At 43.3% G+C, this 18,446-nt stretch overlaps 1 protein-coding gene across 1 annotated transcript in view; it reads left to right on the forward strand.

The window, feature by feature from the left end:
- KDELR1 (KDEL endoplasmic reticulum protein retention receptor 1) overlaps window positions 1-18,446 on the forward strand; it is a 51,982-nt gene that overhangs the window by 10,190 nt on the left and 23,346 nt on the right. Inside the window, exon 2 of the mRNA XM_068241309.1 lies at window positions 16,434-16,534. Within this exon, the coding sequence (XP_068097410.1) occupies window positions 16,434-16,534 (101 nt within the window). The remainder of the gene's footprint in view (window positions 1-16,433; window positions 16,535-18,446) is intronic.

Consider the following 18,446-nt stretch of genomic DNA (forward strand, 5'->3'; position numbering starts at 1 on the left):
TGGGGTCATATATAAGAGACAGTGATTGTCACACAGGAAGAATCCCTGATCATTGCATCAGTGAAACATTGCTTGTACGCTCTGCTCCACAAGCCAGGAGACACAGGTAGTCTTGAGCAGCGCACTCTGCATAGCATGTTTCAGGGTATGGGGGGGCACGGACACAGCAGGGAGCCAGCTGGCAAGAGCAGGATCTCTAGGGCAAGAGCATTAAGCTCCTCTGCCAGGAACAAAACCTGCTCCACCATCCATTCTGCTCCACTGACTGGCATATACAAGTTCCTTCTCAAAAAATTAGCATATTGTGATAAAGTTCATTATTTTCTATAATGTACTGATAAACATTAGACTTTCATATATTTAGATTCATTACACACAACTGAAGTAGTTCAAGCCTTTTATTGTTTTTCTTATTGATGGTTTTGGCATACAGCTCGCGAAAACCCAAAATTCCTATTGCAAAAAATTAGCATATTTCATCTGACCAATAAATGAAGAGTTTTTAAAACAAAAAAAGTCAACCTTCAAATAATTATGTTCAGTTATGCACTCAATACTTGGTTGGGAATCCTTTTGCAGAAATGACTGCTTCAATGCGGCGTGGCATGGAGGCAATCAGCCTGTGGCACTGCTCAGGTGTTATGGAGGCCCAGGATGCTTCGATAGCAGCCTTAAGCTCATCCAGAGTGTTGGGTCTTGCGTCTCTCAACTTTCTCTTCACAATATCCCACCGATTCTCTATCGGGTTCAGGTCAGGAGAGTTGGCAGGCCAATTGAGCACAGTAATACCATGGTCAGTAAACCATTTACCAGTGGTTTTGGCACTGTGAGCAGGTGCCAGGACGCGCTGAAAAATGAAATCTTCATCTCCATAAAGCTTTTCAGCAGATGGAAGCATGAAGTGCTCCAAAATCTCCTGATAGCTAGCTGCATTGACCCTGCGCTTGATAAAACACAGTGGACCAACACCAGCAGCTGACATGGCACCCCAGACCATCACTGACTGTGGGTACTTGACACTGGCCTTCAGGCATTTTGGCATTTCCCTCTCCCAGTCTTCCTCCAGACTCTGGCACCTTGATTTCCGAATGACATGCAAAAGTTGCTTTCATCCGAAAAAAGTACTTTGCACCACTGAGCAACAGTCCAGTGCTGCTTCTCTGTAGCCCAGGTCAGGCGCTTCTGCCGCTGTTTCTGGTTCAAAAGTGACTTGACCTGGGGAATGCGGCACCTGTAGCCCATTTCCTGCACACGCCTGTACACGGTGGCTCTGGATGTTTCTACTCCAGACTCAGTCCACTGCTTCCGCAGGTCCCCCAAGGTCTGGAATCGGTCCTTCTCCACAATCTTCCTCCGGGTCCGGTCACCTCTTCTCATTGTGCAGCGTTTTTTGCCACACTTTTTCCTTCCCACAGACTTCCCACTGAGGTGCCTTGATACAGCATTCTGGGAACAGCCTATTCGTTCAGAAATTTCTTTCTGTGTCTTACCCTCTTGCTTGAGGGTGTCAATGATGGCCTTCTGGACAGCAGTCAGGTCGGCAGTCTTACCCATGATTGCGGTTATGAGTAATGAACCAGGCTGGGAGTTTTTAAAAGCCTCATGAATCTTTTGCAGGAGTTTAGAATTAATTAGTTGATTCAGATGATTAGGTTAATAGCTCATTTTCAGAACCTTTTCATGATGTGCTAATTTTTTGCAATAGGAATTTTGGGTTTTCATGAGCTGTATGCCAAAATCATCAATATTACAACAATAAAAGGCTTGAACTACTTCAGTTGTGTGTAATGAATCTAAAATATATGAAAGTCTATTGTTTATCAGTGCATTACAGAAAATAATAAACTTTATCACAATATGCTAATTTTTTGAGAAGGACCTGTATATGCCAGTCAGTGGAGCAGAATGGATGGTGGAGCAGGTTTTGTTCCTGGTATAGGAGCGTAATGCTCTTGCACTAGAGATCCTGCTCTTGCCAGCTGTATGCTAATATGCTAATTTTTTTAGAAGGACCTGTATATTTATTTATTTATTGTATTTATAAAGTGCCAACATATTACGCAGCACTGATATATACCGAGGGGGTAACTTTTCAGCACATTTTTTTGTGCTGAAAAATTAGGCTTATACACGAGTATACACTGTATGTTTTGACTTTTAATTTTCAGTTCAGGTTTGCGTTAAATGCTGGGTGGTCACCCTGCAAAAAAGGCCTGGAAAACACTTGGTGGTGACTAAACAAAAACTTGCATTAGGAACAACTGTTATTAAAACTTCAGTTGCTGCCTCAAGCTGCCATAGCAACTGATGGATATCGGTTTTCACAGTGCTAGTTTATTGACTCCATAATCACTTATAACAGTATTTGCAGGCTAGTTCCATGACTAAAGGCTCGTACACATGCTAGACAAATCTGAGAAATTTGTTCTGCAAGGTCTTGGCTAAGAATATAGAGTGTGTACAGGTGTCCCACGACACCAATTTTTTTTTTTTTTTTGAAGCGCATGCATTTTGCTAGGACATTGTGATTAACAAAGTAATTGTGGTGTCCTGTACAGAGCGATGCGACCCATTTTTAACCTAAAACGTGGTGCATGCTGCAGTTTGTGGTTAGGTTAAATGAATAGGAGAACATGCAAATCGATGTGCAATCTTCCATTTGAAACACTTCCTGCTGCTATTTTTTTTTAATCACATGACACGCATTCGAAAACACATGGGATTTTGAGTGTGGAAGGGCCCTCATCAATCTGACAAACTCAACTCTGCCAAATCTTGAAATGATGCTGCCTGCATGTATTTTTTTTTACCACATCCTCCAGAAGCCACTCCCTCATGCCCTGTCCTGTCATCTGTCTTCTCCTCTCCATTTCTCAGTACACTTTCTTATCGCTACAGTGGTCATGCACAAGCAATGACCGTTATGGATGACGCGCATTGAGTAAGTGTACAAACCTTTAGGCTGGTTTTACTCTGCCAACCAGCGTTAGCGTTGTGGTACGATGCAAGGGTTACTCCGCAACGCCAAAAACAGCCTTCTGGGATCTCGCATTAATACGTGGTAATCCCCGTACTGGCATCAGGCCAATCAGGAAGTGAGGCTCTCTAGCTAGGCCTGAACGATTTTAGGAAAAGATTAAATTGCACGATTTCTGTCAGAAATTACGATTTCGATTCACGATTTTCTTCAGTGCCTGTCCTGCAAAGACAATTATGCCTTTGCACAATTTTACTGTGCTCCACTGCAGCAGACAACCGCTATGCAGAATAGATTGCCTCAATTTCAAATTCACAATGCCCCACTGCAGACAACAACTTTGCTGAATAGGTTGCCACTTGCTACAGTCAGTCACAGCACAGTCATAAACATCATCACGCTGACACGCTGTTCAAAGGAGGTGGAGGCAGTGCAAAATACGTTGATTGACAGGCTAATGGGTGGAGTCTGCTGCCCGTGATACTATTGATAGACAGGGCATACTCTGCTAGTGATGTGGACTCGGGAGGAGTGAGAAAGGTGAGATTGAGAGCCTGTGGGTGGAGTCTGCCGTCCGCCCAGCCAATGACATGGAGGCGCTGGGAGGAGTGAGCCGCCGCAAATGCGAGAGCCTGTGGGCGGAGTCTGCTGCCCACTCATCTGATAGGCTGCAGTCAGTGTCAGTGTACATGTACACTGAAGTTGGGGAGAGAGGGAGGCGCCTACATCGACGCAAGGGAGCCGCCGCTGCATGGAGCGGCGAGCTGTGCACAGTGGGAGAGGGGACTGCCTGCAAAGGGGGATGAAATAGCCTCTATGACGATCACGGAATTGCCGTTTCCGTGATCGCAATTTCGATCCCCAAACGATTTATCAGGCCTATCTCTAGCGCTCACTTCCTGTGGCTGAAAAGACAAATTGCGCAGAAGTTTATTGACAAAATACAGTTCCCCACATGAGCGACGCAAATACGTGCAGTAGCCACTTTAAAATATCTGCATCGCCATAGACTTACATGGTCCGCCGCATGTTGTCACGCAAGCCGGTTCTTAACGTGATGTTTCCCTCATGCCTGCCGGTGGTGAAAAACATTGCATCACGTTGCACCGTCCCAGTATGAAAGGCCCCATAGACTGTCATCGGTGTTTATGTAAGGGCTTGTTCACACTGTGAGCGTTGGCGGATTTTTGTAAGCGCTGGCGATTTTCAAAATAGCCTTAAAAGTGATTGTGTAATTATTTCCTATGAGAGTGTTCACATATGAGCATTTTGATTGCGTGCCGTTCTCAAAAGCGCTGCCTGTACCATTTTCTGAGCACTTTGGCTCAGTGGAAGGTATAGAAAAATTGGTAAGCGCTTTGTATAGCGATTTCCCGAGCACTTAAAGAATAAATACATTGTATTTATTCATTTCCGGGTCAAAGAGTTCACTTCCTGACTTACGTCAGGAAGTGAAAATCTCAATCACTCATCAAAAGCGCTTAGAAGAGCGCTTACACAAAATCGCTCAACGCTCGAAAAAGAATCGCTTGAAAAAATTGTGCACAAAAACACTTGGCGCTTGCAATTTATAATGTGTTCAAATCCTTGCCCTGCGGTAAAAATAAGGTAATGCAACGTCACAGTGTGAAAAGGGCCTTAGTCACCCATGTTACATGGCTCTGTGGTGAGCTGTGTTGGTGGTACAGAACCAGCTAAAGTTTGGGAAAGCTTTCCTTATTTCCTTTATGGTTCCAGAACCTCACGCCTGTTGTGTGTCTCATACTGGAGAAGTTTCTGTACCGTGAAATATCTTAAAAGCCCCGAACACATCATCCTATGAAGTGGATGTGCGGCGGGAGTGCTGCAGCTGCGAATCTTATGAGATTTTTCCCAGAAAAGGTTCCCCCCGGCTTCATTTAGTGATTGTCTTGGAGAGCTGTAACTTGACATTATTCACAGATGAAAGCATCTCAGTAGTGCCAGCTGATTGTATCTTCCTGATTTACAAGGTGCAGGAAAATAAGGGCAGTAGGGTGCTGTCAGCTCTCATCACCCGTCCTCAACTAGAAGATATAGTTGATTTTTGCAGAAAAAGCTGCAACGCCTTTCTGATCTATGCCCTAGAATTTAGCAGTTTGTTAAAGGAGACTTCTACCTTAAGGTACCCATACACTAGCTCAACTTCCCATTGATATACAGCAGATTCGATCACTGTGACCAAATTTGCTGTGAAATAGTTAACGCAAACGTTGATCAATTGACCAATTTCCATCCACATCGGTTGATTCAGTCGATCGGTCCAGACAGAATTTTTTTTCTCAGTCACCGGCTGGCCAGGAGTACGTTGCTAGCGGCGTTCAATTTCGGTGATGACCAACGCAGCATAGCGGTCATAATAATATTACCTGTCCGCCGGAATCCCCGGGTCCGTGCTGTCACTTCCGGTGTCCTCCATGTCCTCTTCACTTCCTGTCCCGTCCTGTGAAAAGCTGTTTCCATCTAACTTCTGTCGAATCAGTTGATCTGTCAACGTTTGCATTAACAATTTCACAGCAGATTCAATCACAGAGATCCAATCTGCCATATCGATGGAAAGTTGGGCTGCTGTATGGGTAGCTTTAGACTGTACTTTCTATTAGGGTACACAGGTGTTTTGTCATTATCGCTAGATGGGAAGCTGACTCTCTTCTTTCATATCGGAGCATTAACCCGGTACCTCTCCCCCACAACACCGTTATCTATTCATGTACATGAGCCATGCTTGGCAGACCTGTCTATAGGGAAGCATTTTCCAGACAGCCAGACCTGAGAACACAGTTTTAATGTGTACATTTGTATGTCATGTTGTAGTGGCTGTGAAGTAGGGAAAGGTACTTCTGACATTTCAAATAATGAAGTTCCTTCCTGTCTCAAGGTAGCAAAGTGCTGTCACTGCTCACTAGGCAGTGCTGCTGAGGAAAAAAGCATGTTTTAAAGCAGCAGAGAAAGCCATACTATCACAGGAAAAAAAAAACTCATATATAAGTAGATAGATACTTGTTCTACTTACATCACATATGTCCACGTTTTGATTCCAGTGCATTTTATATAGTAAATAAAGGGGAAAACTGTTTCAGGCATTTTCCATCTTTACTACCTGTGACTGAAGCCAATCCTGATGTCATTTCCTCCCTTACTCTTGTTTTTTCCTAGAAGCTGCACTATCTAACGTGATTTGTAAACACAGGTGAGCACAGCATAGATAGTATTCCAGCAACTTCTGCAGAGGGGTGAGGTGTATTTCCCATGTCACACTGAACTGCACTCATCCAATCAGTGAGGAGCAGGTATGTAGGAGGGGCGATAACAAGCTTCCTTCTCCCTGGCGATGTACCAGAATAGAGCCAGGGTGACTGAGATAAGATTTATAACAGCAGAAGCATTTATGATTATATTGGAATGCTTGCAATGCAGGGTCAGGTTGTAGGCTGCATAATGGAGACTGCACAGAGCAATGGGTAAATGGATTTTGATTTAATGGCTGACAATACCGCTTTAAAAAATCCATTTAAAGTGTACGAGAGGCAAACTTAAAAACTAAAAATTAGATACGTCCCTAACTGAGGGAATCCTCTATAGGCTTCCCATGTCCTCCTGGCCCCCACCGTTGCCAGACGGGGACCCCCAGACCATAACTGACAAGAGCTTGTTGGTTGTGTTGTCATAGCCGTACTCCTCTTCATGCATAAGGACAGCCGTACTGCACCTTTGCAAGTACGCGGTGCCTGTGCAGTACGCCGAAGCCGCTTATACACGAGTGGCTCCGTGCTAATGCACAGGAACGACATTTCATGCAGGCGCAGTAAGGCTGTGCTCATGCATGGAGAGGGGTGCAGTCATGATCATTAAAGTGTACCTGAGAGGATACACACTGAATTATTTACACTTACCTGGGGATTACTCCCGCCCCATGAGGTGTGTGGGCTCCCAGTTGCTCTGTTCTACCGTGGTAGCTGAAGACACAGAATGTTTCCGGCCATTGGACCGTGATGGGAGGCACGCGCATGGCCGGGCCGCGCATGTGCAGAAGAGGAGGCCTGGCCTCGAATGACAGCACTACCAGCGGCTACCACAGGAGAACAGGGAAGATGGTGAGGTTACCCACACACCTCGCAGGGCTGGAAAAAAACCTCAGGTAAGTATAAGTAATGTAGTGTGAATCATCTTAGGTTCACTTTAAGGGGGTCTTGGGAAGTAGTACTGGTCTCCAGGAGGACATAGGACGGAAGCCTAACAAAGGGTAAAGAAAGGTTCACGACAGAAAGGCATAGAGTAGTAGGGGTGAGTTTGAGAACAACGCCCTTGGCCTGCTCTTGGCTGAGATGATCCAGCACTCCTGATGCATCTAGTGTGTGTGTAAGGCTTTATACAATTAGGTTCTCTTGTTAATTAAGAATTTTAATATTTTTACAGAGCTCTTCTCCTGGCGGACTCAAAGCGCTTGCAAGGCAGCCACTAGAGAGCATTCAGTAGGCCGTAGCTGTGTTAGGGAGTCTTGCCCAAGATCTCCTTACTGAATAGGAAGTGCCAAGATTTAAACCAGAGCCCTTACTTGAAGTGAGAGGGATATGGAGGCTGCCATCAAGCCACATGTGACTCTAGCTACGCTTTAATACAAAATAGTTTCAGAATCGGTGTTATCTACAGTACATAATCATTTTTATGAACGTAGAGTGGAGTGTCACTTGTGGTATTGTTATTGATAATTTAATAATTCACATTTGGCAGTATAGCACTACTACTAAAATCAAGCAGACAGACAGACAAATGACAGTGCTCAAGGCTGCACCTGCAATGTAAACCAACAGAGGCAATGCAGAGCCCCACTGGGGCTAAATACATGCCTTGAATGCAAAACAGATGCAAATTATGTACTAATTCTAATCTAAAAATGTTGAATGTAGATTTAAAGCAGTGAACGCAGCTAGCCACAAGTATACTTACATACAATTTGTACAGCAGGAGACATGGCAGCGCTTTCAAACAGAAGTTATACCTGAATAATAATCTGCATGGATGTGCAGAGCTCCAGAAACTGGACAATATTACACACCTACATTGATCATTCAGGTATAACTTCTGTTTGGATGCGCTGCCATGTCTCCCGCTGTACTACTACTAAAATATTTGGTAGCCGAAATGACTGCACCTAACTGAATTTGGCTGTTAGAAGGTGGTCGTCTCATGAGAATAGGAGGCCCCCTCTTGCAGGCTTATTGTGACCCGTGTTTCTCACATATTTTAGAACTCCCAGACCTTCTCGCATCTGCAATTAATCCTTATTAGCTGCTCAAGTACTGCAAAATCAGGTATCTAATGTTTGTGTTCAGGATGTATTAGAAGAATCATGCAGTAATTCTACACAAGCAGATTATGTCTCCCTGCGTCCGTCAAGCAAATGACCTTTCGCCGTATCAGCTTGTGCCAATTCCATTACCTTGTTTTGCACAGTTATCAGCTACTCGCACTTGATTACAGAAGATGCTGAGACACTGAAATGCCGAGCATCGCTCATCTTTGCACAACCGTGATTGTTTTTTCAGATTTTTTTTTTTCAATCCAGCATTGTAAAGGGACACTGCAGATGCATAGATAAGAATTAAAGTAAGCCCGTCCTTTGCTATTGCAAAAGAAACTAATAATTTATACATTTTATTTACACATTTAAATTCTGTGTGGGCTTTACAGAGATAACAAGCTGTTTAAAGCGGACCTGAACTCAGAATGTCCTCACTGCTCTAAACTTTGTTACAGCTGATACAAATCCTAAACTAAAACTGCACTGTTTCTACTTCCTGATTCATGGAAGCAGACATATTGTTAACCTCCTGTGCTTTCAAATGGCCTTACCTGCCATCTCTGCCATAGGCAGTCATGTGACACAAGGAGGAGATCAGATTACAATTTGTGATTAGACACAAACGAGGGGGAATTAAACAGGCTAAACTCTCTAAATACATACAGGATGTGTTCCTCTATGTATTTCTTCAGTCCTATGCAAGAGTTCAGGTCCACTTTAAAGAGTACATTGTTTTGAAGAATATAATGTTTCCATTAAATTTGATTGGCTTTTGAAGAACACCTTATATGGGGTTCAATGGCATTTAATTTGTTTTAGAATAGTGCTCTATTTGCCTTTGAAACGTTTTCTGTCACCAACCACATTCAATACAATGTGGAAAGAGTTTCAAATGCAAGATAATAGGATAGGCTGTGTTTATAAAAATGCAAAGCTTGTCAAAAGCCACTGCAACACATGCTACTTTCTTCTGTAAGCAACTCTGACTACTCTATTGCTCTCCGCCATACCTCTGTTGGGCACCACAAGTTAGGTCATTCCCCAGTGCCAACTTTTACAGGACAATACAGTGAACATCTTTCAATCTCCTGCCAGTGCTCCCTATTGGTCTTTTAACTCACCAATGAGAATCCTTCCTGAGGATATTTATCACTATGCCTGGCTGGGGTTAGACTGTAAGGCCACCTGCAGCACACCATAGAGATTCTGGAGGGACCTAGCCTATATAGAGTAAAGAAAAGTAGTATATTAGAGATGATTTTCTAAGGGAGATATACTGTTTTGCTTTGTGTGGTTCAAGCATCTAAACACGTGGAAGGAAGTTCTGTCCTTTGAACTCACTCTTCATATGACTGGAGGTTAAAATAAACTTAAAGAGAGCCCGAGGTAGGTTCAAAAAATGGGGAAAAAAAAGTAGGCTACCTGGTCCGCGGGGCTGAGCAGATCAGGTAGCCACAAAAAACGGTGCTCCCGTGGCCCACTTTCACTTCCGTGACTTCTGGGTCACGACCCTGCACTGATAGACTGTGTGTTTCTCATAGTGTGTCGGGAGAGGCAGGAGGCGTGGCCAGGGAGAGAGCTGCCCAATGGCAGCTCAGGAAACCCTGCAGGACACCCCTGGCGGGTGTTTTGAACAGGGAAATCCTCTCCCCTGTGTTACCTCAGAATTAGCGACAAATGTTTTCGCTAAACTCGGGGGGGGGGGGGGGGTGCATACCTCTGTGTCCCATCAGCCCCCCGAAGATCCACCTTGGGTTCTCTTTAATGAACATTCACTGCTCCTCACTGCATATCTCCTTTATTGCATTTCCGCCATTGCATTTAATTCATTGTATTAAATATTCTCTTGAACAATGGTGATGAATGATTGTCCTCATATCTCATTGCTAGTCCGCCATGTATAGAGAAATGCCATTTCTGTGGCTCTGCTGCCATTTTGGAAGTAAATAGACCTCAGTGAGCTTCAGCCCGCCACATGATTTATTCATGAACTCTGGTGTGAATTTTCATTAGCCACAACAAGAAGAGACTGGAGGGGAAAAATGACTTTTCTTAGTACCACGTTCACGTCCGTAAACCAGTATTGAATTCCACTCTCATTTTTTTTGTATTATTTATTTTGTGTCGTTTTATCTTCTGTCGATCTGTGTTTTGATTTGTCTTTTCTTCACATGCTTTATTCCTTTTCATGTCCCCCCCTATTCTTCCAGTTGCCCATTTTCTGCATCTAGTGTGTGCGTTCCTATAGCGTCAGGTCTTTATATGAAATGGAATATTCTGTTTCATCAAGAAAGCATTGACCCATCTTGGAACATAAAGTAGGATGCCATGCAGAGAATTGCTAGTAGCTTTTATTTCTTTTCTAGTAGATCTCTAAGGGAATTTTACATCTGAATTCTCCCCAGTCATAATTTGGCATGCCCACACACAAACAGACGTGTGCTCATCCCTGCAGAGACCTTAAAGGAGTAAGATAGTCAAAATGGTCACAACTAAACTGAAAATTAAAAGTCAAAATAAATATACACACGTCATACTTACCTCCCGTGCGTAAGTACCTCTCCTTTCCGGCGTCCCATTTGTCCACTCTGATCAATGGAATTCTCCGTCCTCCATTTTTAAATGGCCATTACCCCATTAAAACTTCCTTGTTAGCATGGTGAGCTTCTGACAGGAACTGACGGCGAGGTAAGTATGTAATATTAATTTGCTGGTACATCATGTTTTTATATGAAATAGTTTTACTCGTTTCAGGTTCCGTTTTAAAGCACACCTGTGACTTCTAAAAAAAAAAACAATTGTTAGATATAGTGGGATACCTCTGGATGCTCCAGATCCCTCCGCTACTGCCCGGGACCTTCTTGATTTTTGCAGCTGCACTCCCTTCTGTGTCCGAACTCATCCATACTGTGCATGTGCGATTACGGGCCACGCTTGAATAGTTTCACAAGTAGCCTCATGCTACTACGCAGGTACGGACCATACTCACACATCCGCTACACTCGTACACAGAGCGGAGCCACAAGAACATATCTGACAAGCTTTTGATGGATATGTTCAGAGGGACCCTGTGTAGGAATGGTGGGCTTGTGGATGGATCGGGAAGTCTCTGGATTATCCAGAGGCTTCCCTCTATGGAGGTAAGTATCTTATTTTTCCTTCTTTTTAACCTCACAGGTGTACTTTATATAAACAAAGGCAGGTGCTGAGGGGGAGTGGCCAAATATCAATATGATCCCCTTGCATTCACAAACTACATACCATCGGGGAAACCGAGAGATACAAAAACTTCTAAACGTGTTGGGAATGGATCCACCAGAGGCTTCCCACATCCTGCTCCTGACTTCCACCGCTGCCCAGAACCCAGAAGTTCGCGTCTGCACTCCTCGCGGATGAGGGGCTTTTAGTTAGGCACAGGCTCAGTACAACCTCACAACGGGAAGCTGGGCCATGAGAGAATATCTAACAAACTCTTGTCAGATATGTTCAGGGGGTCAGTGCCCGGCGGGGGTGACTAGGACTCGGAAAGCCTTTGGAGAAGCCTTTGTACCCTGGAGGAGTCCTGCAAATAACTTTTGGATCTCGAGAAACCCCTGCAAATAATTTTTTGATCTCTAGGAACCCCTACATCGCCTCTCTTTTAGTACAATTTAGTGCTTATTTTTACAATACCCTCTATTATAATGTGCTCTATTATACTTACCCCACGATGAGGGAAATGCCAAGGAACCCCTGCAGAGTGCTCAAGGAACCCTGGTTGAGAAGGCCTGCTCTGGAGGATCTTGTTCGTAGGTAAGTATCTTATCTTTTTTTGTCATTTGTCTCAGATACACATTTTGTTCCATCTCAACTGCATAAATAAAACTGAGCCTTATTTGCTTAGAGCACAGGTGTCGAACTCCAGGCCTGGAGGGCCAGATCCATGCCAGTGTTTAGCATGGACTGAGAAAGAAAGGAATGTGTTCTACCTGATGGACCACACCTGTCCTGATTCAGACCCATCAATTCATTTAAGCTGTATCAAAAATGTGTGCGGATCTCAGCCCTCGTAGGACCGGTTTGACATACCTGGCTTAGAGTAATGCTAGGTACACACAATGACATTTTCTGGTGAATTTACTGTCAGATCAATTATTTCCAACATGTCCAATCTTTTTTTACATAGAAGTAAATGGAAAATCAGTTGGAAAATCAGAAATCAGATTGTGCATGTTGCAAATAATCGTTCTCATTGTGTGTACCAGGTACAAATCTTTAACCACTTAATCGTATCTGGACGACTAAAGTCATCGAGATAGGAACCGCTCTGGTCCATCTGGACGTGTAATCGCGTCCAGTGTTTATGCGCCCCGCCACTCATTACCGACGACCTTTATACAGCGGCGATTAGGGAAGGGGAACTAATGATCCCCGTTCCAATCGCAGTACCTGGCATGAATGGACATGACCCCGATCAGGGGTCATGTCCATTCATAATAGATCAGAGTGACGCAGGCAAAACAAAAAACATGAGCACTTCCTGGAAACTCTTCTTCACAGAGATAATAGGTGGCAAAATAGTAAAAATACAGAGGCCAAATTTGAATTAAAAATTAATAAAATGAATAACTTCTAAAATCACCCCCCCCCCCCCTTTCCAGGTACCAAACTCAGTAAAAGAAAACAAAAACAATCTGTTTTGTTTTGTTTGTGTTAATACATAAATAGTGTTCTTACGGACTCAGCTTTTTTAATATGTGTGTCATCTAGGTATATTACTGTGATGTTAGCAAGTGGGGGCTTGTAATCGGGCCGAATACAAAAAAAAACACAAGACAGAAAAAATATACCTTTATTTCCAAATATTCTATTGTTGCCATACATTGTACTAGGAACATAATTTAAATGTGATAGCCGGGACTAGCGGGCTAATAAAATAAGCATTGCTTATTTTAAAACTATAGGGGATGGAATTGAAGAAATTGTTTGTTTTACTTTTTTTCTTGTATTTCCCTGTAAAATGCATAGAAAATAAAGTAATTACTGAAAACAAGACTCACCCCCAAAAAGCCTAATTTGTGGCAAAAAAAACAAGGTATAGATCATTTACGTATGATCAGTAGTGATAAAGTTATTGGTGAATGAATGAGAGGAGCGCTGACAGGGGGTACAGAAACGTACCGTGTATCCCCGGCATAAATCATTTATACATAATTAATGTAAAAATGATGCACCTTTTTTTTACATTATTTTCACTGGAGTTCCTCTTTAAAGGTGAAAATGGAGAACCAAAAAAATACAGTATTTAAGTGTATGTAGATAGACTTTAAAGCTCACCACGCTTTCATTCAGAGCACCTGATCTGCATGCATGTTTAGGGTCTGAGGCTAAAAGTATCAGAGGCAGAGGATCAGCAGGACTGCCAGGCAATTTGCATTGTTGAAAAGGAAATATGACAGCCTCCATATCCCTCTAACTTCATATCCCCTTTAATTTCGGTTAATTTGCACGCTGGTTAGAGGGATTTTGTGAACGTACCCCCGTGTAATCTGGTGAAAGCTTGCTGTTCCACCATGTGACTTCTCTGTGAGAAAATAAAAACACAAAAGTTGGACAGTCACAGCATTTTCATTGATTGCTCTTAAAAAACCTTAAACATTTCAGATGTTCCCAGCTAGGACAGCTGTGTCTTGTTTTTCGGTGTCATGCGACTTGCACAGTGTGGGACAGAATGATGGGCAGTGCCTGGGAAAATCTATTGAAGTAATTAAATTGTGGGTTTCCAATGTGAATTGGACTTTATTGGAACAATACGATGTATTTTTGTAAAATGTAGGGTATGTTCTGTCTGTGATCAGAATTGTTGTCTTTCAGATGTTACGTGTTTATTTGGTTAAAGCAATTCCTATTTACACGCAAGTTTTGAGTTTTTCTGTAATTGTCCATGGAGGCGGCTCCTAAACATTGTCTACAGACTTCTGAATTCAATTTCATTTGTCCACTTACAAATTCAAAACAGTTTGTTAGCGGCTTGTATAGGAGTCCTCCAGTCAGGACGTGACAGCCCACCCAGCACTGAGGGAAGCTTACTGACTGCTGTGTGATCAGTTGAGCAGCCTTTGGAATCATTGAGGTGGAAAACAGACAGGACCTTTTATCTAAGCCTTGGTTCTCACTTCCTGTGAAAACCCACCCGTTTGATACGTTTTCTGCAGCCTTGAGCAACGCAGGAAGGTGATCCTATTGTTAAAAATGGGGTCCGCTTGCACTAAGTCTTAACCTGCTCCATTTTTCTGGACAAGCGAATGTGTTTCCCATTGCCACCTATAATGCAAATGCATCCACGAGAACGCAATGAAGAAACGGAGCAGGTCCTGAACTGGCCGCTTCACTCTGTAATAGCCCGAGCCTTCAAAAGCAGAAGCTAACCAGCAGGTCATCTGACTTGACAGACAGCATACTCTCTACGTTGTTCTCTACGTTGCTGAGGAAAGTGGTAGGTTTTTGAAATAACTCCACCCCCGTTTGGCAGATTAGTGTAGTAATGTTTTTGATATATAGCTATCTGGTGGCCACCTCGTGCACTCATTTTAGTTCAGATGTTCTTCAACCTTTCTAATCAGCCTCTTACCTCCAAACTTTTGCAAATAATACTTACTTTTCCCTACCCAATCCATTAATGCTAAGTTGTCGTTGCCTAACCCTATTGGTACCTCAGCCCAACTTCTAATTGCCAATAAAACTCCTTCCCACAGCCCTGTAACAAAATGTTAAAGGGAACCAAGCTCCACTTTTCTTTCCTGGTTTCTAATAGCTATAGGAGCTGCCATGTTCCCCACCTTCTTTTCTAGCTGCCCATTATTAAACCAGGGGATGGTATGAAGATAGCATCTGTGACTTCTGTAAATTCTTTGAAGCACAGTGTCCAATCCCCATCCCTGCTGATCAAAAGCTTTTTGTTTGCTCCCTGCTAATGTGTGCAATATAACAATTACATCAGTCATTATCTGCCTGAAATTTCTGCAGTCTGGCAGACCTTGGACGTAGGCTAATAAAACCCTCTGCTAAACTTTTAAATCTAAAAAGTTGTAAAGTATTCTTTATTAATGAGTCACATTGTTGGCATACATATTAAATGTGCTATTGAGATGGTGCTAAAATGGTGCTTGGTTTGCTTTAAAGGGCAACTGAAGAGAAAGGAATGCTATATTTATTTCCTTTTAAGCAATACTAGTTGCCTGGCAGCCCTGCTGATCCTCTTCTTCCAATACTTTTAGTAACAGACCCTAAACAAGCATGCAGCAAATCAGGTGTTTCTCACATTGTCAGATCTAACAAGATTAGCTGCATGCTTGTTTCAGGCGTTATTCAGACACTGCTAAAGCCAAAAAGATCATTAGGGCTGCCAGGCAACTGGTATTGTTTAAAAGGAAGTAAATATGGCAGCCTCCATATTCCTCTCACTTCAGTTGCCCTTTAAGCTAAAGCAAAAAAAAACAAACTTGAGCTGTTCACCAAAAATGCATTGGGGGGGCGGGGGGGGGCATGAAGTATGCTGGACCTGCACCAGATATGCATTTCGTGCTTCCATGGCTTTATAGCAGACCAGCTTCCGAGTCATGTATGATGCATGGGAAGCCTTTAGTTACACCGGCCACATTCGGAAGGGAGACAAAATCTGCAGATCAACATCCTCACGGCTCACGGGATATTAATGCTGAAGCGGCTTTGATAAAGAGGATCTCCCTCCCACAAGAAACAAAGTGGAAGATACTTTCGAGAAGTCTTAATTGAAATTTATATTGATGGACAGGTTGTTACGTTTTATTTTTGATATTAAAGCAGTGTTCTTCAACATGAAAGTCCCAGAAAGGCATATTTTCTTTCTGTGCGCCTTTGTGAAATCCACAAAGTGCGTAAAAGCTTTCATCCTGACAGCGATGGAAAATATATTCTGCATGGGGCAAACAGAATTAATGTGTGAGATTCACAAAGAACAGAAGAGTCTTTTCTTCATTTTATTACGTCGGGCAAAATTGTTACCGTTAGTGAAGAACAAGGATTTGCTGTACTTTTGCATATGCGATATGATGTATGTTGCTGTATAAATGATAATATATATACAGCTATAACTTAGTGTTTTCTATTCTTTTTCAGGCATCTCCGGGAAGAGTCAAATCCTCTTTGCTATTGTGTTCACTACTCGATACCTAGATCTGTTCACAAACTTTATCTCCCTCTACAACACCTCCATGAAGGTAATAAGACTACCTCCGGTCATATAAAAGCTTGATTGGCATACATGTAGTCTATGCACTGTGTACAGTTATGAACAGATAAAGTTTACATCTGGTACATTGTAGTGTCTTGAGCAGACAGACTCACATTTACTGTATATACTCGCATATAAGCCAACCCATGTATAAGCCAAGGTACCCACTTTTCCCTCAGTAACCAGGAAAAAGTGATTGACTTGCATATAAGCCCCCTCCCCAATATAGCCCACTCCACAGTAGCCAAATGTCCCCCCCGTACAAGTCAGCACCCCTCCCCATAGCCAGATGTGACCCAGGATCATACAGCTGTGTCTCAAGAAGCCACTAGATGGGTCATAGATATGAGACACAGCGATTGCGACACAGGAAGAATCCCCGATCATTGCACCGCTGACACGTTGCTTTCATGCTCGGCTCCGCAAGCCAGTGGACACAGGTAGTTTTGAGCAGTTGCAGGGGATGGAGGGCACAGACACAGCAGAGCGCAAGCTGTTAAGAGCAGGATCACTAGTGCACAATCCTTACGCTCCTCTGCCAGTAACAAAACCTGCTCCACCATTTGTTTTGCTCCACTGACTCGCATAAAAGCCGAGGGGGTAACTTTTCAGAACATTTTTTTATGCTGCAAAATTAGGCTTATATGTGAGTATAGAAAATATGTCTGTAGTAGAATCTTCATCTTTTTTCTCATGTTGATGCAACATTGTGTCCTCCTTCACCCCCCCCCCCCCCCCCCCAGCCTGGTGCTCTCCCCCTGCCCCTCCCTCCCCTGCTCTCTGCCTGCCTGGATAAAATTACATCTCTTTTCACAGTGTGTGGAAGAGAGGAGACACAGCAGAACAGCTTCACATGTCTGCTATAATTCGTATCCAGCAGTTGTCCTGCCTGCCTGAATTAGACACAGACACAGAACATTTATATCTCGCTTTTCTCCTGTTTCATATAAGGAGATTGCCCCGCCCTCATTCCAAAATAACGCCATTGTGCTTTTATTAAACCAGGGTTACAGCTTCCACAGCCCTGCCTCACGCTCCTTTGCCAGCTTCCAGCACTGTGGCTCTGGCATAATTGCACGAGATTTCCTCCCTTCTCCTATGCGATTACAGCGTGGCCACAGTTGCAGGGCTAAGGCTGTACAGATGATGTGCTCTGTTCATGAGGGTGGAAGGGGGCAGAGCAGTGCAGGAGTGATGTCACACGGTGGGCGGGATACATTGGGAGAACAATGCTGTTGGCCAAAGCGATCCACCAAGTATGTTGCTGGGCTAGAGGGGTCGGAGGCTGCTGTACACGTGGCAGAGGTGGTCTTTGGCTGCCTCGGATGAGTTTCATCTAGTGTGTATACAAAGCTTAGGACTATGGTAACAATTAGAGGGACAGTGACATGACTGTATACTCTAAAGCGCTGTAAACATGTCAGCACTATATACAGAAACAAAAAGCATAACAATGTTTTAGCTTTAGAAAGTAGAAGAGAAAATTAATAGTACTGCAAAAGATACCTCTAACTAAATATATTTACAAATGCGAGCTTTCAGGAGCACAGTCGCTTTTGTTCGTCAGGCAAGAAGTACTACACAAAACAAGACTTCTACAGTTTTATATATATACACTAGTTTAAAAACTAGTAAAGATTACATCAAAGAGGAAGTGTTAACCACCCTGGCGTTCTATTAAGATCGCCAAGGTGGTTGCGCAGCGGTATTATTATTTTTATTTTTTTAAATCATGTAGCTAGCCTAGCGCTAGCTACGTTTCCCCCCTCCCTTCCGAATCCCTCCCACCCTTCCGATCGCCGCCGGCGATCAAACCCATTAGGAAATCCCATTCTGAACGGGATTTCCTTTAGGGCTTCCCCCGTCGCCATGGCGACAAACGGAATGAGGTCATTGAC

Source organism: Hyperolius riggenbachi, chromosome 6 (genome assembly GCF_040937935.1).
Source record: "Hyperolius riggenbachi isolate aHypRig1 chromosome 6, aHypRig1.pri, whole genome shotgun sequence".
NCBI classification, from domain to species: Eukaryota; Metazoa; Chordata; class Amphibia; order Anura; family Hyperoliidae; genus Hyperolius; species Hyperolius riggenbachi.